Genomic DNA, 25,316 nt, shown 5'->3' on the forward strand with positions numbered 1-25,316 from the left:
ATGCCAGCAAATTTGGAAAACTCAGCAGTGGCCACAGGACTGGAAAAAGTCCGTTTTCATTCCAATTCCAAAGAAAGGCAATGCCAAAGAATGCTCAAACTACCGCACAATTGCACTCATCTCACATGCTAGTAAAGTAATGCTCAAAATTCTCCAAGCCAGGCTTCAACAATACGTGAACCGTGAACTTCCTGATGTTCAAGCTGGTTTTAGAAAAGGCAGAGGAACCAGAGATCAAATTGCCAACATCTGCTGGATCATGGAAAAAGCAAGAGAATTCCAGAAAAACATCTATTTCTGCTTTATTGACTATGCCAAAGCCTTTGACTGTGTGGATTACAATAAACTGTGGAAAATTCTGAGAGAGATGGGAATACCAGACCACCTGACCTGCCTCTTGAGAAATCTGTATGCAGGTCAAGAAGCAACAGTTAGAACTGGACATGGAAGAACAGACTGCTTCCAAACAGGAAAAGGAGTACGTCAAGGCTGTATATTGTCACCCTGCTTATTTAACTTCTATGCAGAGTACATCATGAGAAACGCTGGACTGGAAGAAACACAAGCTGGAATCAAGACTGCTGGGAGAAATATCAATAACCTCAGATATGCAGATGATACCACCCTTATGGCAGAAAGTGAAGAGGAGCTAAAAAGCCTCTTGATGAAAATGAAAGAGGAGAGTGAAAAAGTTGGCTTAAAGCTCAACATTCAGAAAACGAAGATCATGGCATCCAGTCCCATCACTTCATGGGAAATAGATGGGGAAACAGTAGAAACAGTGTCAGACTTTATTTTTTGGGGCTCCAAAATCACTGCAGATGGTGACTGCAGCCATGAAATTAAAAGACACTTACTCCTTGGAAGAAAAGTTATGACCAACCTAGATAGTATATTCAAAAGCAGAGACATTACTTTGCCGACTAAGGTCCGTATAGTCAAGGCTATGGTTTTTCCTGTGGTAATGTATGGATGTGAGAGTTGGACTGTGAAGAAGGCTGAGCGCCAAAGAATTGATGCGTGTGAACTGTGATGTTGGAGAAGACTCTTGAGGGTCCCTTGGACTGCAAGGAGATCCAACGAGTCCATTCTGAAGATCAACCCTGGGATTTCTTTGGAAGGAATGATGCTGAAGCTGAAGCTCCAGTACTTTGGATACCTCATGTGAAGAGTTGACTCATTGGAAAAGACTCTGATGCTGGGAGGGATTGAGGGCAGGAGGTGAAGGGGACGACCGAGGATGAGATGGCTGGATGGCATCACGGACTCGATACACATGAGTCTGAGTGAACTCCAGGAGATGGTGATGGACAGGGAGGCCTGGCGTGCTGCGATTCATGGGGTTCCAAGGAGTTGGACACGAGTGAGCGACTGAACCAAACCGTCAGAGAATCTTGTGACCCATACTTAAAAGTACCAAAATTATACATATGAGGAAACCAAACCTCGAAAGTCCTGTTTTAGAATCTACTTAATTGAAAATATTGAACTGCAAATTCTGCAGATTAGGTCCTTATCCCTTTAAGTTGTTAGCTATGGTGAAATATTTGGGCTTCCCTGGTGGCTCAGTGGTAAAGAATCCTCCTGCCAATGCAGGAGACACAGGTTTGATTCCTGGGTTGGGAAGATCCCTGGAAGAGGAAATGGCAACCCGCTCCAGTATTCTTGCCTGGAGAATCCCACAGAGGAGCCTGGTGGGCTACAGTGCATGGGGTTGCAAAAAGTCAGACACAACTGAGCAACTGAGCACATGGTGAATTTATTCCTATAAGAAATTATACCTAGTTATCTCTGTATGTTCTGTAATGAGCTGGGATGCACCATTAATGCTCGTTATCTTTGAGGTTAATACAATGGTCTTTAAAGTAAATGTACTAAATTGTGAAAAGAAAGAAAAATGATGAGTTGAAAACCTGAAAACTTTTTTAAACCAAAAATCACAGTTCAAGCATTCATAGTCTAAATCTAATCATGGATATAACAAGATGGTGTTAATGTTTCTTTATTTTCTGTACCTGATGAAGTCCTGTTTCTTAAAAATGACTAAGGGGGTTAAAAAATCAAATCTTAGGTAGTTATAATTAAAGAATGAGTTCCTTAAAAAAATGAAAGAGAGAGAGAATGAGTTCCTAACTTTGTGGGTGATAATCCCATTTAGAAGTTTCTTAAAATCTCTTTACTTGGGCTATTTTTTTTAACACCTTGAAGATAATCTTCAGAAGAAAATTTTGGAGTTCAAATTTGATTCAAATTTTGGAGTTCATGGTAACTTTCAGAATATTTCTCTGGGAATTTTCATGTAATATACTTTGAAAGAAGAGATCCTGTTCGTTTTCTCTAAGACAGGCCATATTAAAGAAGAGGGTAAAATCAGTGTCTCTTGGAAATAAGCACTGATCATCTTTTGCATTCTATTCATGGCATGCTGAAGTCCATGGAGTTGCAAAGAGTGGGACATGACTGGGCGACTGAACAAGAACAAGGTTTTGTCACAGAGAATTCTGAGAACTGACTTAGCAATACTAGAAGATACTAAACAGCACAAAGTTTAAATAAAAATGCTACCTTTTTTTGATTCCTAACCCTTTATGGGGCTCTGAAGGCAAGAACTGATGCTTTTGAACTGTGATGTTGGAGAAGACTCTTGAGAGTCCCTTGGACTGCAAGAATATCCAACCAGTCCATTCTGAAGGAGATCAGCCCTGGGTGTTCTTTGGAAGGAATGATGCTGAAGCCTAAGCTCCAGTACTTTGGCCACCTCATGCGAAGAGTTGACTCATTGGAAAAGACTCTGATGCTGGCAGGGATTGGGGGCAGGAGGAGAAGGGGATGACAGAGGATGAGATGGCTGGATGGCATCACCAACTCCATTGATGTGAGTTTGAGTGAACTCTGGGAATTGGTGATGGACAGGAAGGCCTGGCGTGCTGCAATTCATGGGGCTGCAAAGAGTCAGACACGACTGAGCGACTGACCTGACCTGAACTGAAGGCAAGATCACTGAGGTGGTTTGCCATGTCCTCCTCCAGTGGACCATGCTTTCTCAGGCCCTGACTAGCAGGGACAGGCCCTGCCACCACCCCATGTGGCAAGACAACACGTCTGGCGCCCTGCACGTCCCACTGCTGGTCCTTGCTGAGTGTGCAGAACTCCAACCACCGCCAAGCCCAGGGAAGCCTGGTGTGCAGCAGTTCACGGGGTCACAAAGAGCTGGACATGACTCAGCAACTGAAGAGCAACAACCACCCATTATGGACGCTAGTTTTAATTACTTTGAAGGTGAAGGTGAAGGTGAAGGTGAAGTCGCTCAGTCGTGTCCGACTCTTTGCGACCCCGTGGACTGTAACCTACTAGGCTTCTCCGTCCATGGGATTCTCCAGGCAAGAATACTGGAGTGGATTGCCATTTCCTTCTCCAGGGGATCTTCCCGAGGGCCACAATAACACCCTCCATAAAAATCTGAGGTAAAAGTAATTTCAAGTTAATAAATGTTATACATAACTTTTAAAAGCAAAGTGGCAAACATTATTAAAAAAACACAATAGTATGTCTTAAATTCCACAACAGTTAGGATTCACTGAGACAAATATTTATTAGGTACTTTGATCCACACATTTTCACACTTTCCTTATGAGCTTTTCCTAAAATAAAACGTCAAACTTACTTCTTTTAATTTCCCAATGGTTTCCGCTTGGTCGTCTATGATTTTACATTTGATTCTTATTGTGTCGCTGTCGCGCTCACTTGCTTTTCGCAGACATTCATTCTCCCGACACAGACTTTCAAGCTGAGCCTCTACTCTCCCATGATTTTGGACTAGAGAAGATCCTAAGAAACAAACATCACAGTAAAAACCTTAAGAAGACCTTAGAGATTTGTTTTTGATGAGAATCTAATTTTACAGTGTATGATATAATGAATAAAAGAAACAAAATATGTAACAGCATAATATAAAGTGGAAAGAGAAGAAACGGACCTTTTAAAAACTGTGGGTGTTTGAGAACCTAAAACCACAGTAACCATGCAAGCAGCTACTTTCGTGAACAAGTAACTCAGTCACAAAATATTTAATGGGTCATGTTATGCTGTCCATACAAACAAAATTAATTTGTAATTATATTACAGATTCCTACATGGAATGGTCAAATAAGCAATGTTCCATTTAGGCCAACATGTACTATTCATAATTTGTAAAGTCTCCATGAATGCCTTAAAACTTAAGTGTATATCTTAAAATTGTGTATCTCTTGCTTTATGGTGACTGGAAAGGGAATGAGACTTAAGGGTAAGTTTACCTGAACCGAAAATGGTTTTTATTCATAACTGATTTCACATTTCTCCACATGTTAGCAACATTTATCTTGTTAGCAAAAAAATGAATGCTGCATATGTACAAACAATTTAAAATCACTAGATAAGAAAGAACTATTTTCAATAACTTATTCAGCTGTAGCATCATAAAGGTATACCTGTTCAGAAACGTAACCAAATTACACTGGGAAGAAAACCAGAGACAGCAAAATATCAGAGCTATAACTATAAAATGGGTGTAATAAACTCCTCAATTCCTTAGTATAATTTCATTCCTGTCTGACTGACCAATGACTAGTTACCCTTCCGTATAAAGCGTTACCTTCTTTCCTGGGAGGTCTAGGAAGAATTAACCCTCCCTTTTCTAATACACCGGTTTGCAGGATGAGCAGAATGGGCTATTTTTTGAAAATTTGAGAATTTTACCCTGTAGTGCCAACTCATGTCCCCATACTTTTCTTTCTGTCCTTAAACCATAAATTAGCGATTCCTTGGCAGCTAGCTCGGAAATAAGCTGCATTTTTTCCTGCTTGAGAAGTTCTATTTGAATACTCTTCTGCTTGTCATCTTCAATTAAAATTTCAAGTGTGTTGATTTGATTCTGTATACCACCAAAAAACATTGAAAAGAATGCAAAGTAATTATTATATTTAAGTACTTCTTTATTTTCTTTCTGTATTTTATAGTGAGAAAAAATGTTATTTAAGCAAATACAAAGTAATGTTCCTAAATTTTACATAGAAAATGTTTTAATTTTATTGACTAAAAATAAATGTAGGTCATTAAATAAAAAGTCAAATTTTAAGAGGCTATTTCTGTAAAAACTCTTGAATTTTATTTAATATTTTAAAAGAGCAACTATGCATGTATTACTCAAAATTTCTCACCAAGGATTTACATCAACAGTCTAAAGGACACTTATATAAAGTGAGTCCTTTTGAGCAAAATATCACTAATATTTAAAACTGAGACAACAGAAATAAAGTAATTAAAAAGTATTATAGTTAGGTATATTAGTGACTTCCTGGTGGCTCAGACGGTAAAGCGTCTGCCTACAATGCTGGAGACCTGGGTTCGATCCCTGGGTCGGGAAAATCTCCTGGAGGAGGAAATGGCAACCCACTCCAGTACTCTTGCCTGGAAAATTCCATGGATGGAGGAGCCTGGTAGGCTATAGTCCATGGGGTTGCAAAGAGTCGGACACGACTGAGCGACTTCAATGTCAATGTCAATGTAGGTATATTAGTATGCAAAGATGTCCACTACCACAAAATTAATATCAATAATTCCTTTGGTATTTTCCAAACTTCAACCATCTGTATCACTGTAAAACTAGTATCTGTTTACTTAGTATACTTCTTAAAATTAATTCACTTACTTAAATACGATTTTAGTGTAAGTAGTTCAACCTGGGCAGCCATGGTTTATCACCTAATTATATTAGTCTTCACACACATAAAAATATATTTAGTGTTATCTAGTTCACAACTGTATACTTCCTAAAATTATCACAATATACTTGAAAAAATGACATAAAAGTTAAAAAGGAAATATAATGGTACAGTGTCTTACCTGTAAATTTGCTGCTGTTTCCTGTTTCAATTTAGAAACTTCTGCAAGTTTTGTTTTTTGTTCCTTCACCATACAGGTTAGGTCTTTAATTAAAGAGGAAGACTCATTTTCTTTTCGTTGAGCCCAAACAAGAGCATGCTTGCTCTTTGCTAATTCAGTTGCAACATTTTCAAAACCATCTTTAACCTATATTTTAAAATTGCATTATAAATAGCAGTTCTCAGAATATTTAGAAAATATCTGATTTGGGAAACAGCTTACTTTTTTCATTTTTAGTATCTGAGTTTTAGCAATAGAATGAAATTCACAGATAACTGGCTTCGAAGGTCAGCCAGGCCATAGTGTTTATGTTTTCAGGTCTGGATCCTGCTATTTTGACACAAAAGCAGCCAGACACTGTGTAAACAAGTGAGCATGGCTCTGTTCTCATAAAACTTTACAGAAACAGGTAATGGGCCAAAAATAGCCCAGAGACTTTAATTTGCTGACCCCTGCTCTATAGTACTCAATAATAGAGAATGCAGGTTTCCTAATTCCTATTTGAGTGCTCTCTTTACTTGACCATTTATAATGTCACTTAGCTCTGGCAACAGCACTGAAGATTAGCTATTATTTATGTGAAGAAATAAGGCTCTAAGAACCTAAGTAATTTGCTTAAGATCCTATAGGCAGCATGCAAATAGAGGTAGAATTCTAAAATGTAGTCCTCTTATCAAATCATAACTTGCTGATTCTGTTTTCAATAAAAAGCTAGATGCCAGTTCTTACATCTTTAAATCTTCTGGCTTCAACAGTTAAAGCAATACGGAATTCATTTTCTAAATCCATATACTGTTGATTTAATGCATCAATTTTGTCTTGATATTCTTTTATAACTTGCTCATGCTTTCTCTCTTCTTTAGCAATTTCTTTAGCTAAGGCTTCCTGGAACTCAGCTTCACTAAAAAACTCCCTTGTTTCAATGTCTTTCCTGGAAAGAAAAACAAATAAAAAACACAGGGTGCTGTTTACATGGAAAGAAAAACTTTAAAGGCCTTTAAGTACTAAATATTCTATATTCCCTATTGTTAAAGATCAGCTCCTTACTTTCAAACCCAAAACTAGGGACAGGATGGTAGATGCAGAAAGAACATGAGTTTTCTTTGACTGTTCAGCCAGTGGTGACAGGGATATGCCAGGTCCTAGCTTCACTGAGACAGCTCACAGTCACTGTCTGGTCTCTAATAGCCTTTGGGTGTATCCACAGGAGTCAGGCTCTGTTTCACTGCATCTTCCATGTTGCTTGAGTCTTTAATATATAGAAACACAGTCTACTGGGCAGAACTACAGCCCTTGGACCAAATCTGGCCTGGTGCCTTTCTTGTGGGGAAATAAACTTTTATTAGAACACAGCAAGTCCATTTGCTTACACACCGTCTGTGGTTACTTTTGGGCTACAAAGAGACAGTTAGGCATGACCTGAAAAGCCTGAAATATTTTCTATCTGGACCTCCACAGGAAAAAGTCTGCTGAATCCTGCTTCAAAGGAATAAAGTATACTGATAATTTAACAAGTAGTTACTTGGAAGTCAATTAAAACAGTTTTCTCTATATTATAATGATCAACTTTTGGTTGGGCTTAGAGAAATGTAAAATGAGCTTCACTGCTATAAATCCATACTTCAACCTTAACAAAGTCAGTGATTTGTTTCTAAGTTACAAGTTCTTACAATAAGACTGATTCTAAAGGATACATAAACGTCATTTTTCATGAGCTAATTCTGTCAGACTTCACCATTGCTGAATCACTGTCTAGTTCTGGGGGGTGGGGCAGAGAGAACCAAGTGACTTTTTTTGTTTTTAAATGTCCGTATTTTCCTGATATATATATATTTCACTTGCCGGTGTTCTTTTTCTTTCAATGCAAGCAGTTCATGAAGTTGTTGCACCTGTTCCTTTTCCTGATGAAGAGAAGTCCTAAGTAAGTTTATTTCTCTATCAGCTGCGGCAGCTTTGAGTTCCACCTCTTGGATAAGACGCATCTGAGTAAAATACACACAATTACAGTATTTAGATCATCTCCTCTGTTTCTATTTTAATGTCAGTTACCCAAAGAAAAGTGTCTTCTAAGTAACAGGACCTAGTGACTAAGCTGATTTCCAAAATTAACTAAATAATGGTGTGGTTACATAAAGTTAAGCCTTAGAAGCATCAAGGGCTTACCAGGCGGTGCTAGTGGTAAGGAACCCATCTGCTAATGCAGGAGGCATAGGAGACGCGGGTTCAATCCCCGGCTCAGGAAGATCCCCTAGAAGAGGGCAAGGCAGCCCACTCCAGTATTCTTGCCTGGAGAATCCTATGGACAGTGGAACCTGGAGGACTACACTCCACAGGATCACAAAGAGTTGGACACAACTGAAGTGACTCAGCACATATGCAGAAGCATCGAACATATTAGCATTAAATCTTATTTGCACCATGAACCTTAAAAAAATTTCTATTCAGAAAACACAAAAGTTAAAAGCCTTCAAACACCCCCAAGGAGTCATTTAAAAACTGGCTCTAATAAAACACAAGCCTAACAACTAGCAGTATATCCACCAACTCTTATAACTGCTTTGTGAATGCTGGCGGCCTTACTTCAAGAAATGACTCCGCAGGTTGAATGACTGGCATGTGTAATTTTTGCATCCAACCTAACATCTCTGTCTGCGTATGATGATGTAGCGTGTTTCAGGAGAGACGCCATGAGCGTGTAACCCGTGGGAGCGCAGGTGGCAGAGCGTACCTGTGCGGCTTGCTGCTGCCCTTTCTGCCTCTCCATTTTCTCCAGCGCTTTTTCCAGGGTTCTCAGGTGTCTAATGTGATCATCTTGTTGATCTCTTGCTTTAATTAATTCAATAGTTAATTTTTTAATTTCATTTTGAAGTCTGTGAACCATAATTTCCAGCTGCAGCTTGGAATTTCTCTCTTTAAAAATAACTTCTTTTAGCCTAAAGCATAAATCACATTTTAAGTATACTATACATATGAAAAAGATGAAAACTGTACTAAACAAACACTAAGCTTAGAGAAGAAGTAGAGAGGAAGATTTGTAGGTAGGAACACAGAAGAGAGGAAGATTTGAAGTATCTTCCAAATTCTCCTTAGAGTAAAAAATAGCTGAAATACTGTTGTATGCCATCCCCCTGATCCGTGTAACTAGCATTGTGTCAAAGGGCAAACATTTTACATAAATTAATGAATCTTTATCTTTCGTGAACTTTACTATTTGACAGCAAAACTTAAAAGCACCTTATTTGTTTCAGGCATTGTGCTAGATGTGGGCTTAAAAGCAAGTAAGATAATTAAGATACAGCCTGGCCTTCAAGGAGCTTAACATCTGGCAGAGGACAGACATCCATTTATAAAGCTACAGAAGAGAAGCAACTCTGAACAGAAGCCTGAAAGTCAACTCTGACCTTCCTGCATCTTCCCTAGACATTAAGTACTACTTCCTAGTATTATTCTAGCTTGGTGTTACTTAGAGTCTCTTGATTGACAATTCTCAGTTGTAAGAAGAAAGGAGAGTTTAGTGAAACATATAACTAACCAATTCAGAGGCACGGATGGCACTATTCTGAGGGACCACTGAAACCAAAGATATGAACACCATAAAGTCTCTCTGATTCCCTACAGGCTGGTCTGAATTCTTCCCATGGCAGGTTTTTTATAATGCACTCAGGGGAGAGAGGGAAGGCTACAAACATCTCTAGACTGATATTCTGACAGCAGTGAGAACCAAACAGAAGAGATTACTTTTCTCTAGCTCAACTTTGAACTGAGTTCTGGGAAAAGCCCTGGTTATTCCAATCTGGTTCATATGCTCGCTTCATGCACCAGTCACTGTGGCCATGATAAGGTTTACCTTTACCCATGGTGGTTCAGGAGTTCTCTCTTGACCAATATTATAGGCAGAGAGGCAGTTCATGACACAATAGGAGTGTTTGAAAAGGGGACAATGAATAGCAAAGACAGAGCCTCATGAAGGAATTTCTGAGCCAGGCGGCCACTCCAGTGTGTAATTTCCAAGTCATAATTATGAGAAAAATCCCGGTACCTATCAACTCCTACACGAGAGTCACTGCTCCAATTTTTGTTCTTAATATCTCTCTTCTTGCCTTTGAGAGTGGTCTCCAAACTGGTCTTTCAACTCCAGTTTGGTATGTTATATGAGAGAATATTAGACTTTAGTCTGTGACATATATGGTGGAAGGGGCAGAGAAGCTACAAATAAAAAGAATTAGAGTAATCCTCTGAGCAGGAGATAAGGGCCTAAACTAATCCAACAGTTTGGGGACAGAGAGAAAATGGTTCAACACCTTTTAAGTAGAATGAAGAGGGTATCAATGCCTACTGGTTATGAAGTCTGAGAAAGAGGAAGGAAGCAAAAAAATGATTCTGAAATTTCTAGCTTTGGTGGCTGACGATATGAAACATCATTTATTAGAACAAGGAATATAAAATAAGGGAGCAGGAAAAGTTGACCTAGCAATATGTTGATCTTAGGAACTTAAAGTAATGTAGACAAGAAATTTTTAGTAGATGATTAGATGTACAATCTGTTAATCAAGAAGGCCTGGATAATAGATAAGAGATTTGGAAGTGTATAGATTAGGTATTATTAAAGGCATCAGGTTAGTTCAGTCCAGTCACTCAGTCATGTCCAACTCTTTACGACCCATGGACTGTAGCACGCCAGGCCTCCCTGTCCATCACCAACGCCCGGAGTCCACTCAAACTCATGTGCATGGAGTCAGTGATGCCATCCAGCCATCTCATCCTTTGTTGTCCCCTTTTCCTTCTGCCTTCAATCTTTCCCAGCATCGGGGTCTTTTCAGATGAGTCAGTTCTTCACATCAGGTGCCCCAAGTATTGGAGTTTCAGCTTCAGCATCAGTCCTTCCAATGAATATTCATTGGAAATCCTAAATTTCCATGAGGATTGATTGGCTGGATCTTGCAATCCAAAGGACTCACAAGAGTCTTCTCCAACACCATCACAGTTCAAAAGCAAAAGTCTTCTCCAAGCACCAAGTTCAAATTCTTCCACGCTCAGCTTTCTTTTGGAGAAGGCAGTGGCAACTCCAGTATTCTTGCCTGGAAAATCTCATGGACAGAGGAGCCTGGTAGGCTGCAGTCCATGGGGTTGCGAAGAGTCAGACACAACTGAGCGACTTCACTTTCACTTTTCACTCTCATTCACTGGAGAAGGAAATGGCAACCCACTGTAGTGTTCTTGCCTGGAGAATCCCAGGGGTGGCGGGGCCTGGTGGGCTACCATCTATGGGGTTGCACAGAGTCAGACACGACTGAAGTGACTTAGCAGCATCTTTATGATCCAACTCTCACATCCATACATGACTACTGGAAAAACCAAAGATTTGACTAGACGGATCTTTGTTGGTAAAGTAATGCCTCTGCTTTTTAATACGCTGTCTAGGTTGGTCATAGTTTTTCTTCCAAGAAGCAAGCATCTTTTAATTTCATGGCTGCAGTCACCATCTCCAGTGATTTTGGAGCCCAAGAAAATAAAGTCTCTCACTGTTTCCATTGTTTCCCCACCTATCTGCCATGAAGTGATGGGGCCAGATGTCATGATCTTTGTTTTTTGTATACTGAGTTTTAGGTCAACTTTTTCACTCTCCTCTTTCACTTTCATCAAGAGGCTCTTCAGTTCATCTTCAATTTCTGCCAAAAGGGTGGTGTCACCTGCATATCTGACGTTACTGATACTTCTCTCGGCAATCTTAATTCTGGCTTGTGCTTTATCCAGCCAGGCATTACGCATGATATATTCTGCATATAAGTTAAATAAGCAGAGTGACAATATACGGCCTTTACATACTCCTTTCCCGATGTGGAACCAGTCTGTTGTTACATGTCTGGTTCTAACTGTTACTTCTTGACCTGCATACAGATTTCTCAGAAGGCAGGTCAGGTGGTCTGGTATTCTGATCCTTTTAAGAATTTTCCAGTTTGTTGTGATTTACACATTCAAAGGCTTTGGTTATACAATAAAGCAGAAGCAGAATTCTGGTGTTCTGGAATTCTCTTGCATTTTCTATGATCCAACGGAGGTTGGCAATTCCATCTCTGGCTCCTCTGCCTTTTCTAAATCCAGCTTGAACATCTGGAAGTTCCTGGTTCACATACTGTTGAAGCATGGCTTAGAGAATTTTGAGCATTACTTTGCTATTGTGTGAGATGAGTGCAATTGTGCAGTAGTTTGAACATTCTTTGGCGTTGCCTTTCTTAGGGATTGGAATGAAAACTGACCTTTTCCAGTCCTGTGGCCACTGCTGAGTTTTCCAAATTCGCTGGCATAGTAAATGCAGCACTTTCACAGCATCATCTTTTAGGATTTGAAAATAGCTCAGCTGGAATTCCATCACCTCCACCAGCTTTGTTCGTAGTGATGCTTCCTAAGGCCCACTTGATTTCACATTCCAGGATGTCTGGCTCTAGGTGAGTGATCACACCATCATGGTTATCTGGGTCATGATCTTTTTTGTATAATTATTCTGTGTATTCTTGCCACCTCTTCTTAATATCTTCTGCTTCACTTAGGTCCATACCATTTCTGTCCTTTATTGAGCCCATCTTTGCATGAAATGTTCCCTTGGTATCTCTAATTTTCTTGAAGAGATCTCCAGTCTTTCCCATTCTATTGCTTTCCTCTATTTCTTTGCATTGTTCACTCAAGAAGGCTTTCTTGTCTTTCCTTGCTGTTCTTTGGAACTCTGCATTCAAATGGGTATATCTTTCCTTTTTTCCTTTTCCTTTAGCTTCTCTTCTTTTTCAGCTATTTGTAAGGCCTCCTCAGACAACCATTTTGCTTTTCTGCATAACTTTTTCTTGGGGATGGACTTGATCACTGCCTCCTGTACAACGTCATGAACCTCCATCCATAGTTCTTCAGGCACTCTGTCTATCAGATCTAATCCTTTGACTCTATTTGTCACTTCTACTGTAAAATCATAAGATATTTGATTTAGGTCATACCTGTATGGTCTAGTGGTTTTCCCTACTTTCTTCAATTTAAGCCTGAATTTGACAGTAAGAAGTTCATGATCTGAGCCACAATCAGCTCCTGGTCTTATTTTTGCTGACTGTATAGAGCTTCTCCATCTTTGGCTTCAAAGAATATAATCAATCTGATTTTGGTGTTGACCATCTGGTGATGTCCACGTGTAGAGTCTTCTCTTGTGTTGTTGGAAGTGGGTGTTTGCTATGACCAGTGCGTTCTCTTGGCAAAACTGTATTAGCCTTTGCCCTGCTTCATTTTGTACTCCAAGGTCAAATTTGCCTGTTACTCCAGGTGTTTCTTGCCTTCCAACTTTTGCATTCCAGTCCCCTATGATGAAAAGGACATCTTTTTTGTATGTAAGTTCTAGGTTTTATAGGTCGTCATAAAACCGTTCAACTTTAGCTTCTTTAGCATTAATGGCTGGGGCAGACTTGGATTTCTGTGATATTGAATGGTCTGCCTTGAAAATGAACAGAGATCATTCTGTCATTCTTGAGATTGCACCTAATACTGCATTTCAGAGTCTTTTGTTGACTCTGAGGGCTACTCCATTTCTTCTAAGGGATTCTTGCCCACAGTAGTAGAATATAAGGGTCATCTGAATTAAATTTTCCCATTCCACCCCTAACCCTAATCATGTTAGTTGACTGATTCTTAACATGTCAATGTTCACTCTTGCCATCTCCTGTTTGACCACTTCCAATTTACCTTGATTCATGGACCCAACATTCCAGATTCCTATGCAATATTGCTCTTTACAGCACTGGACTTTACCTCCATCACCAGTCACATCCACAACTGGGTGTTGTTTTCACTTTGTCTCCATCCCTTTGTTCTTTCTGGACTTATTCCTCCATTGATCTCCAGTAGCATATTGGCACCTACTGACCTGGGGAGTTCATCTTTTCAGTGTCATATCTTTTTGCCTTTTCATACTGTTCATGGGATTCTCAAGGCAAGAATACTGAAGCGGCTTGCCATTAAAAGCACAGCAGAGACAGATCAAAGATTTGGCTTCTCAGGTGGCTCAGTGATGAAGAACCCGCCTGCCAATGCAGGAGACATGAATCGATCCTTGGGTTGGGAAGATGCCCTGGAGAAGCAAATGGCAACCCACTCCAGTATTCTTGCCTGGGAAATCACATGGACAGAGGAGCCTGATGGGCTATAGTCCATGGGGTCACAAAGAGTCAGATACAGCTTAGGAACTTAAAACAATAGAGAAGATTCAGTTTTTGAGATAATATGTACTCATAGCTTGGTACCTAAATGTCAGACCCTATACAGGTATGAAGAATACAGAGTCCCTACCAAGTCACGTAAGGGAACATGAAGACTGGTGAGGATCTGATCTCCAAAACCCATTCTGGGGGATAGATGAACCAGAACAGACTGAAGCTAAGTTTTCAAGAGAACAATGAACATGTAACTTGGGAAACATGACCCAACAACAGAGGTTCAAGAGGGTAAAGATGAGGCATGTCCAGAGCTTTCCAATCAAAACAGAATCTGGCTCGCAATCGCAGACACAGCTTCCTTTAATATTCCATGAAGGCAATGGCAACCCACTCCAGTACTCCTGCCTGGGAAATCCCATGGATGGAGGAGCCTGGTAGGCTACAGTCCATGGGGTTGCTAAGAGTCAGACAAGACTGAGCAACTTCACTTTCACTTTCATTCACTGGAAAAGGAAATGGCAACCTACTCCAGCGTTCTTGCCTGGAGAATCCCAGGGACGGGAGCCTGGTGGGCTGCCGTCTATGGTGTCGCACAGAGTCAGACATGACTGATGTGCCTTAGCAGCAGCAGCAGATAATATTTACAAAGCAGAGAAAAACAAAGATGCATCTACAAATAACTCTAAACAAGAGAAAACACAATGCCAAAATCTGGGAGGAATTTCAGTAATAAGCAAAGGGGACTAAATGAAAAAGGAAGATAAATCCCTCTCTTTCACTGTCTGATTGTGACTCCTCAAATCACACAGTCTGTATGTATCTATCATTAAACTATGCTGGCTACCTGTGCACCTCCTGCAAATAAAAGTGCTGTTTCTTCTAAGTGGTTACAGGACTGTTACTTACCCATTCTGTTGTTACCTTTGTCCAGCATCTTATTCTATCAGGAATAGCAACTTCCAAAACATATAAGGTAAGAAATTGATGGGTAAGTAGTGGATTGTCTAGTAATAGCATAAAGCATCATAGTTTGCCTAATTACAGAGGTTTTCATACAACACATGGTGCGTATTGCAATTTTCCTTATATTCCACAGGTACAAAGAATGAGAGAATCTGCTAGAAAATACCACATCAGGACCACAAAACTTTACTAGTTATATGTATAAACAGAATCTGGGAATTGGGCTGGGGCCCATGTACACAAACTTACTAATCAATGAAGACTGTAGAAAGGGAATTATCTACTGTATATGTAGGTAGGAAATGGAACCAAGAGCAACTTCCTAATGCCTTTTTGTTGGCAAATACCAAGTTTAGAAATCTAGTGCTTGTTCAAGGGTAAGAAGAGATAAAAATCAAAAGGAACTCCATGGACAAAACCTTTAACCTTTTGAGAGAAAGCATAACTTTAAGAATAATTGCCTATAGGAAACCAAAGAAAAAAGTTATTGTCATTTCAAAAAACTGTGTGGTATTCTCACATATCAGAATAAGACATTCTTGTATTACATAATACAACATAGAAAAAAAAAAGATAAAATGGGAAATGAAATAAGACTGCATAAAAACATTAGAATTAAGAAACTTGGGTTATCTGATACCAAAGTCCATTGTGGAGAACAGCACACAGAGACTGATTATGACCCAGAAAACCTATAGAAAAAGTATGCCAAGCCCTGTCACTGACAGAACAAATCTGCCAATCCCTGCTCTATGCTTTTCCTGTTTTTCACTTGTAATAATTTATCTATCTGACATTTTCCACCTTGAGGGCTCAAATTAATATCCTGAATCCTTTGTTTATATAAAAAGCTGATAAAGCCCGAAGGCTTTAAATAAAACTAGTTCAATTCAAACTAAAACCACATGCATAGGTTTCGATCATACTGCAGCTAGTTGAAGGCATTCCAGTTCCAAGTTTAGCACTTTTTTGTACAGACTTTTCCCTTACCTGTCTGTAGTAAGAAGAGCCTGGCTATGAATATCTTTTTTTTCAACCGCATGTTTATGCAGTTCATCAATATAATCCATAAGCTTCTTTTCAGTTTGTTCAGCTTTCCATCTCTTCTCTCTCTCTTCATCTAGTTCCTCGACAAGTGCCTAAAAAATACACCAATATATTTGTTCTGTGAACTCAGAAAAGTTACGTAGCCTCTCACTGCCTCAATTTTCTCATTTATAATATGGGAATAAAAGTATCTAACTCAAAGGGCTATGGTGAGAATTAAACAGAAGATGGAAGTAAAGCATGCAGAATAGTCCCTGGCATAAAATAACCACTCAATAAATGTAGGAGTGTGTGTAAGTCACTTCAGTCGTGTCTGACTCTTTGTGACCCTATGGACTATAACCTGCTAGGCTCCTCTCCTTGGGATTCTCCAGGCAAGAAATACTGGAGTGGGTTGCCATGCCCTCCTCCAGGGGATCTTCCTGACCCAGGGATCAACCAGCATCTGTTACAGCTCCTGTACTTGCAGGCAGGTTCTTTACCACTAGCACCACCTGGGAAGCCTTCAATAAATGTTAACTGCTATTACTACTGTCATAATGACTATTACTATTTTCTAAATACTAAGGCCTCTATAACTGAGAACAAGAGGATAAAACCAACAGCATAATATTGGACGTAAAGTGTACTATACAATGAAAAGTATAACCAGTTGTTCACAAGTAAAATACGGGAAAGAAGGTAAAAATTATAAAATAAATCAATCTGTACTAAAAATTCCTAAATAACTCTAAATCTGGAAACCATGTGTCCAAAATTGGGTTTCAAAAGAGTCCATGAAAACCGTGAAATTATTTTCAAAATATTACTCAAATACTTTATGAGTTTCTCTAAGAAAGTTTCTCTGAGAAGACTATAGATTTCTTTAGACACTCAAAAGACTCTAAGACTCCTAAGTTAGGAATCACTGTTTTAGGAAGAATTTGAAAATTTAGACCTATTTTCTCCTTCTGAAGCATATGGCAAAATGATTTCATAAAATCTCATCTAAAATGTGTAATTTGCATTCCTTTAAAAATTATAAGAATAGTGATATTACACAAAATCTGGAAATCAGGACAGGGAAAATAACCCAACTTCATCCCCTCAATAAAATATTTTGTGCTCAAAAAAAACATGCATTATTTTTCTGGGGCTAACTTGTATTTAAAACTAAGATTATTCATATTCAATTTTTCTTAATCTCTTAAGTCATACCCGATAAGTGGCATCTTCTGAACCATCATTGTTTAATTTCATTATTTCAGTCTTCTGGTTTTCTGATTCTTCTAATGTACTATTGTTTGGCAAAGACGAGCTAATATATAATTCTTTAAGGAAAGGTGGTTTCATTTTACGATTACAACTGCGAATAAAAAAACACAGTTAATCACCCAAAGAAATGTATGATACTTATAATTTTTACAACTTGGGTAATGACAATCTATCATAAAGAGATCCTTTTATGTAAATTTATATGAATATACTGACCAAACCTGAGCTGGCGAGGCTGAAAAGTCAAATCTTTGACATTAGGAAAGTAAAGAAAAGTAAGACCACGAGGCAGCTTTAAGGAAGGAGTCGGGAGTATAAACGTCTGTGTGTCTTATCTGAATTTCTAGAACTAAAAGAAGTACCTTATAAAAGTACTGCTGTTTTTACTGTGGTGTTTAATAGTCTGAATAGTTTTGGAATAATAGGGGATTTTTGATCTTCGAGACGTTTTCTTACTACATTCTTTTCTGTTTCCATAGTCACTTTCAGAAGTCACATCTGTGTCTCTTTTTGGTCTGGGATCTTTCTCAGGAACATTATCTATTATAGAATTAGAAGTCTAGAATAAAAAACAACAACAACAAAGTATTTTAAAAGTTCATTTTGGTATAAAAGAATATAATTTGACGTTTTCTAAAATGTTAAAACTTTTCACAAGTTTAAGGATTTATAAACTAGGTATGTTTGCAACTAAAGACAAGGGATTCAGCTTCTAGTATGGACAAATATGACCCTATGAGATTTGATTCTCTCAAGATCACAGTTGCAAACTGGGGCAGAAATACAAATAAAACAAAAACTACTTAAGAGATCCTAGAAAGTGAACAAGAGCAGGCTTATTCTAAAGAAGAGCTGACCCTTGAAAAAAATGACCAGAATTAATTGTTTCTGCCTTACGGTTTTTAGCCTATGAAGATATCACAATTGGCACTATGTAGGGAGTCTTAAAACTCAAGTGGAAAAACCACAGACTTTTGAGTCTGAAGAATTAGAGAGTATGGAGTAGGAAATTCAATAAAGGATTCAAAAGAGCAGCAGTTAAATCAAAGCAAATTAAATGCTTGCTATAATAGAATTATTAACACTCTTTGGAGGCCTATAGCAGCATCTAAAGTCTCCACGAAACGACACTCACTCTGTCCAGGACAAAATCCAAAATTACTCACAATAGGAAGAACCAGGAAAATATGACCTATTCTCAAGAGAAATGGCAATCAACAGAGAGCTAACCTCAGAGACCTGAATGTTAAAATAAGCAGAGAAGAACTTTATAATACTGATCATAACTATGCTCAATGATATAAAAAATGCTTATGAAAGAAAAGAAAATTCAGCAGAAAAGTAAAAATTATTTAAAAAATGGAAATTTTACAACTGAAAAAATACAATGTCTGAAGTAAAAACTGACTGACCACACTACAGAGAATGAGATGATAAAAGAAAGAATATGTAAACTTGAAGATAGCTCAGTGAAATTATTCAATATGAAGAACACAGAGGAAAAATTTAATAAAATGTACAGAGCCACAGGGGACTGTGGGATACATCAAAAGGCCTACATGAAATTTGAAAAAAGAGGAAAGAGAATAGGACAGGAAAATATTTGAAGCAATGATGTCTAAAAATTCCAAAATTGAGGAAAGACATAAATGTACATTTAAGAATGATAAAAGGGGTCAGTTCATTAGGAAGAAAAAGTAGCCATAAATGTGTACGTGCTTAGAAAAAATACAGAGCTTTTAAAATATAAAAAGCAAATGTTGAGAGAATGCCAAGAAATAGACCCCAAAAAATCAGTAAAATTAAAATTGCTGCTTACCAACAGACCATTCAGGAAATGAACATGCAATTCACAGGTATCTGACAAAACATTAGTATTCAAGATACAAACTAGATTCTTATAACCCAGTAACAGACTAACAACTCAATAAAGATACGGGCAAGATTTTTGAACACTTCACAAAAAATTCAATAAGCACATGAAAAAGTGCTTAACATCACCATTCATCAGTGAAATGCAAATTAAAATTACAACTAATGCCAGTATATGCTCACTAGAATGGATAAATAAGATCCATGCTGACAGTAAACCCTGCTGAGTCTGTGGAGCAACTGGACAGTCATACACTGCTGGCGGGCGTGCAATGGAACACTCCTTGGGAAAGCCAGGCAGTGTCTTATTTAACTGAATAAACACCTACCCTGTCATCTAGAAAGTCTGGTTCTAGGCTATTCACTGAAGAGAAATAGAGACAAACGTTTACAAAGACTTGCACTGTATTGTTCAGTTTTATTCACAAACCTGGAAGGAATTCAGTGGCATATCAATAGAGATAATGGAAAACTAAACTTTAGAATACTCATACAACAGAACACTACATACCAGTGAAAACAAACTGATACACAGAGTAACAGACTGATTTCAAGGTTATGCTGAGTGAAAGAGGCCTTACACAAAAGTGTTACATACTGTATAATTACATTTACATTAGGTTCTGGAAGAAGTATTAAGTAACCTATGGTAAAAAAACATGAGAAAGTGATTGTGCGCTGGGGATGGAGGGTGGAACGCAGGAGAGGACTGCCTGTGAACAGCAGCGTGAGGGAACATTCTAAGATGACGGTGATGTTTACCTCCCTGTAAGTCTGGGTAACACGCATTGTTACCGCTGCTGTTCAGTTCCCTTCCTGGATCACAGCCCTGCGGTGGCAAAGGGCCTGGTGTAACTCAAGGAAGCCCTGGGCTGTGCAGGACCACCCAAGTTGGATGGGTCACAGTGAAGAGTTCTGACAAGCGTGGTCCACTGGAGGAGGGAAGGGCAAACCACTCCAGTTTTCTTGACACGAGAATCCCATGAAGCACTGTGAAAAGCCAAACAGATATGGCACTGGATGACACGCCCCTCCACGGTGGAAGGTGTCCAATATGCTACTGGGAAGAGTGGAGGGCAATTACTAACAGCTCCAGAAGGGATGAGGCGGCTGGGCCAAAGGGAAATGATGCTCAGTCATGGATGTATCTGGGGGTCAAAGTGAAGTCTGATGCTATAAAGAACAGCATTTCATAGGAACCTAGAATGTTAGGTCCATGTTGAGGTCCAGCTAAGTTGGACGTAGTCAAGCAAGAGATGGCAAGAGTGAATCTCAACATTTTAGGAATTAGGGACTAAAATGGAAGGGAATGGGCAAGAATTACTTAGAAGAAATGGAGTAGTCCTCATAGTCAACAAGAGTCCAAAATGCTGTACTTGGGTGTGATCTCAAAAACAAGAGAATGATCTTCATTTACTTCCAGGGCAAAACATTCAACATTACAATAATCCAGGTCTATGCCCCAACCACTAATGCTGAAGAAGCTGAAGTTGATCTGTTCTATGAAGACTTATAAGACCTTCTAGAACTAACACTAATAAAAGATGTCCTTTTCATCACAAGGGATTGGAATGAATCAAGAGATACCTGGAGTAACACACAAGTTTGTCCCTGGAGTACAAAATGAAGCAGGGCAAAGGCTAACAGGAGTTCTGTCAAGAGAATGCACTGGTCAGAGCAAACACCCTTTTCCAACAACACAAGAGACACCTCTACATATGGAAACACCAAATGGTCAACACCAAAATCAGACTGATTATATTCTTTGCGTTAACAGGCAATTTAGAGAATTGTAGAGCCAATTCAGAGAATACAACATCTCTATTTTACATCAAAAGTAAAAAAAAGTAAATGTAAATACTTTAAAAAAAACACTGAACTCTATAAAGATACACAGGCTTAAATATTTAGAGGGAAGAATACTGACATGCGTAGTTCACTTTGAAATGTGTCACAGAATAATAGTTTGATAAATGAATAGACATATGATGAAATAAATACAGTAATTTGTTGGTAGTGGAATCTAATTGGTGGATATACTGGTATTCACTAAGGAAGTCTCTTATATTGCTCTAAGTTTTAAAACATTCATAATAAAATGGTGTTGAAAAATGAAAACCTAACACAAAGCAGTCTTTCACAGAAAGAATTCTCACAATTAGTGTAATAATTAAAGTACAATAATTAGGAAGAATAACTATCACTATATTATAGCACATTTTCAGTAACTTTATGACTTTACTTATAATTTAAGTGTATATATCAATTGAAATTCAAATTGTATGTTTACCCTTTACACTAAGGTAGTAAAAAAGAAGGGCTTCCCTGGTGGCTCATAAGTTAAAGCGTCTGCCTGCAATGTGGGAATCTGGGTTCAATCCCTGGGTCGGGAAGATCCCTTGGAGAAGGAAATGGCAACCCACTCCAGGATTCTTGCCTGGAGAATCCCATGGACAGAGGAGCCTGGTAGGCTACAGCCCACGGGGTCATGAAGAGTCGGGCACAGCTGAGCGACTTCACTTTCACTTTTCCCTGGCAGCTTAGCTGGTAAAGAATCAACATGCAATGCAGGAGATCTGGGTTCGATTCCTGGATCGGGAAGTTCCCCTGGAGAAGGGATAGGCTACCCACTCTAGTATTTTTGGGCTTCCCTGGTGGCTCAGATAGTCAAGAATCCACCTGCAATGTGGGAGACCTGGGCTCGATCCCTGGGTTGGGAAGATCCCTTGGAGGGCACGGCAACCCACTCCAGTATTACTGCCTGGAGAATCCCCACGGATAGAGGAACGGGGCAGGCTACCATCCATGGGGTCACACAGATGGACATTATTAAGCAACTAAGCACAGCACAGCACTGCACAAAAGAGGTCCTTCTCTTAAACATTTTTCACATTCGTAGCAATAAATCATCCTCTCCCCTGCCGCCCCAACCCACCCCCACAAGCTAGACTCCTGTTCTCCGTCATAAAGTAAGACTGAGTGAGACACATGACTGCGGAAAGGATACCAGAGTGGATTTTACGACATTTGAGTTTGAAGTTCAACTCTGCCTCACTAAAATAAAGGACCCAAATAAACTGAGTTTCTATTCTATTTAACAACAACAATATATTAATCCTTATCTACTTGATTGAACTGTCGTGAGGATGGCCTAAGAGAAGCTGAAAAGTGCACTCTGAATGAGGATGTTAAGCTTAAATCTAAGCTCTAACACGGGCAGAAGAGTCAGCCATTGGAAAAGATGGAAGATGAGCTCTGAGGAGACGAAGGTCCTACCAGCTTGGTGGGGTGTTATCAGCGATGCCAAGGAATGCCATCCACCAGCACTTCCGTCCCAGCTTTCCTCTGATCTACCTCTGTGGCCCAAGCTGAAACTTCCATGGATTTCTGGCACATGGGATCCTTACACTCTTATGCACATACTCACCTAAGGTAGATCTCATGTTTATTAAGCATTGCTAGTGTTAAAAGATAATAGTTCAGAATTACTACAAACCAGTGAACCATAATCATTCCATAAGCATTTTCTATTACCCACTCTCAGGAATCGAAGCAGGAGTTTTAACTTGCCACTTAGCTATAAGTTTTAGAAGTGGTTTTGACTATAAAACTGAAGAGAAAGTAGAGGCTAAAGTTGCTCAGACATCCTCTGTGTTAGTAAGCACTGAATCCAAAGAGTTCTGTTTATCTGAAGTAAAAGGTAGATGGGTGGAACCAATGTGAAGTACAGAATACCCAATGAATTACGTAAGATGTGAAGAAGACCCTCAAGGAAAATGAGTGGGAAAAATGTGTTACTGCTAGTACTACAAGACAATCCAATTGTAAAGGAAAAAGATAAACATACACACCAACGCCAGAAATATAGATTGTTTCCAGTTGGTCAGCTTGTAGGCAATTTTTTGCCCATTTTCTTAATCTCTTTCTTCAACAAACACACTGCTTAGAAAAGCAGGAAAAATACTTACTTCACTGAGAAGCTGTAAAATTTGATCATCTAATTTCTGTAGTTTCATCTCATTCTGAAGATCATTTTCATGATTCACTTTCTCTGGCTCGGAAGAGGGACACACAGACATGAGCGACGTCAAGCCCGTGTCTGTCGGTGTGCTTGCAAACTGAGCCAAGGGCGCTGTGTCGCCGACGGGGGGTGCCACTGGCATCCCGTCAGTGATCTGGGACACGGAGGCAAACCAGAAACCCTTTACATTGACATTTATTAAAATCTGAAAACATCCTTTACATTAGAAAAAACAAAACAGTACTATACCTCATCTTCACTTATATTTAGGGGAGACTCAGAAGAAACTAAATTATCCAAAAGACCTTCGAAGCACTGTAGGTGCGATGAATTTATTTCTGCCATATTTATTGGCTCACCAAATATGTTCTTACAATCTAGGATTCTGAGCTGCGGCAAAGTCTGGAGCATAACTGCTCTGTATCCTTGGAAACAAATCATTGAAATGAAAACTCAAGCATAAAAAAAAGGTTAACTACATTTAGACTAAAGTAAACTTATCAGCTACCACATATATCACCTGAATGATAAAATTAGTCCTGGAATGGAACTAATTAACAAAAAACTACTCATCTTCTCCAATGTGCCATCATTAAATACAGAACAAACAAAACACTATGCCCAAATCCCTTCCAAACAGTCCTCCTGATGAAATCAGAAAGTTAGTATCATTTCTGCATTGTTCATAAAACTGCCTTGAAGGTATAAATGCACAAAACCAGTAGCAATGTACTCTAGACAGGAGGCCAAACATACCTCTTGCTTATCTGTAATAAAACTAGTACAGATGTAAATCAGGATAATAAGAATAACAATCAGAGATCAAAATTTTGCTAGTGAGGCTATAAGTATTAATCAGCTTAAACATTTCCACTTTCTTCTCTTACATTACATACAACTAGGATTAAAATAGGCAATCTATCAAGTATTTAAGAATATGATCATCTTCCTTAAGTACAATAAAATAGGAGAAATCTAGAAAATGAACATTAATTTGGTTTTTAGGCTAAGGAAAATGCTTTAGTTAGTTTTGCTCAACTGCAAGTAAAGTGGTTGGAAAAAACTCCAAAAGAAAGAAGTCTAGCAAATTAACATCAGAAATTTTAAGGAAAGAAAAGTAATTTCAGTAATAAATAACTCTGGGGAGTGGGCAACCGTGTTCAGAGAAATACCTCGTCTAGGAAAGAAAGTGAAAAGCAAGGGTTCAAACTATTGGAACTAGAGGCTCTTGAGATGAGATTATTAGAAAAAATAAACCCAGCTTGTGGGTTAGTAAAGGAAAATAAATTGTCTTAGGGATAAGGTTTTCTTCTAAGAAAAGGGTTTCCCTCCCAAACAGAAATCTGTTCTGATTTTCAGGGAGATTCTATTATCATGTAGGAAAACAGGTGATCTCAAACCTAACATATTCTTCTGCAGAGTAAAACTATCAAAACAGGTTTCCATTCTGGGAAAAGCCTTCTTATAACTGCATATTAATGAGACTAGAGCCTCTTCAGCCAACTTCTATCCGAAAAGATCTTAAGAATTTATGTTCATATTCTACATTTGAATCTTGTTATTAGGTTAAGCAGTTTGAGATAAATGAGTTCTAGAAATGGCAGTCTGGTCTGCTTTATCTTCACGGATCTCAATGATTTTGAATTAGATCAAACGGCATTTCTATACAGCATATAGTAGCATCTTCTATATATAGTATAGATGCTTCTATATAGTAGCATCTTCTATACAGCATATTAAGTTTAAGCTTTCTTCTTAAAAAAAAATCATTTACTTATTAATAATTTAAGACAGTCACATGGTGTAAAATTCAGAAGACAGTAAAAAGCTTTTCTAACATTTATTGATTTTCAGCTGCCCTTTTTACATTTCCTGATCCCTACCCACCAAATTCTGAAGCTAATAATTATTATCATTTTTTTTGTGAATCCTTCTAGCTATTTTATATGTATAGTCAGCAAACACACACAGTTATCCTTTGAACACAAATAGTAGCCTATTATACACACTGCTTTGCAACTTGCTTGCTTTTCTTTCTCTTAACAGTGGTA

The 25,316-nt window shown here is 38.7% G+C and overlaps 1 protein-coding gene across 2 annotated transcripts in view; it reads right to left on the reverse strand.

Annotated features, from left to right (window-relative positions):
* Positions 1-3,567: 3,567 nt before the first annotated feature.
* LRRCC1 (leucine rich repeat and coiled-coil centrosomal protein 1) overlaps positions 3,568-25,316 on the reverse strand; it is a 31,844-nt gene continuing 10,095 nt past the window's right edge. Inside the window, exons 5-15 of one of the 2 annotated variants that reach the window (XM_040261143.1) lie at positions 23,515-23,690; positions 23,213-23,419; positions 17,735-17,931; positions 17,316-17,463; positions 16,062-16,210; positions 8,651-8,855; positions 7,765-7,904; positions 6,652-6,853; positions 5,884-6,069; positions 4,738-4,912; positions 3,568-3,828 (exon numbers count right to left, since the gene is read on the reverse strand). In XM_040261143.1, coding sequence (XP_040117077.1) covers positions 3,629-3,828; positions 4,738-4,912; positions 5,884-6,069; positions 6,652-6,853; positions 7,765-7,904; positions 8,651-8,855; positions 16,062-16,210; positions 17,316-17,463; positions 17,735-17,931; positions 23,213-23,419; positions 23,515-23,690 — 1,985 coding nt within the window. In that variant the 3' untranslated portion in view covers positions 3,568-3,628. The remainder of the gene's footprint in view (positions 3,829-4,737; positions 4,913-5,883; positions 6,070-6,651; positions 6,854-7,764; positions 7,905-8,650; positions 8,856-16,061; positions 16,211-17,315; positions 17,464-17,734; positions 17,932-23,212; positions 23,420-23,514; positions 23,691-25,316) is intronic. The other variant, XM_040261144.1, reaches the window with a different exon arrangement.

This window comes from Oryx dammah, unplaced genomic scaffold, assembly GCF_014754425.2.
Source record: "Oryx dammah isolate SB20612 unplaced genomic scaffold, SCBI_Odam_1.1 HiC_scaffold_19, whole genome shotgun sequence".
Taxonomy (NCBI): domain Eukaryota; kingdom Metazoa; phylum Chordata; class Mammalia; order Artiodactyla; family Bovidae; genus Oryx; species Oryx dammah.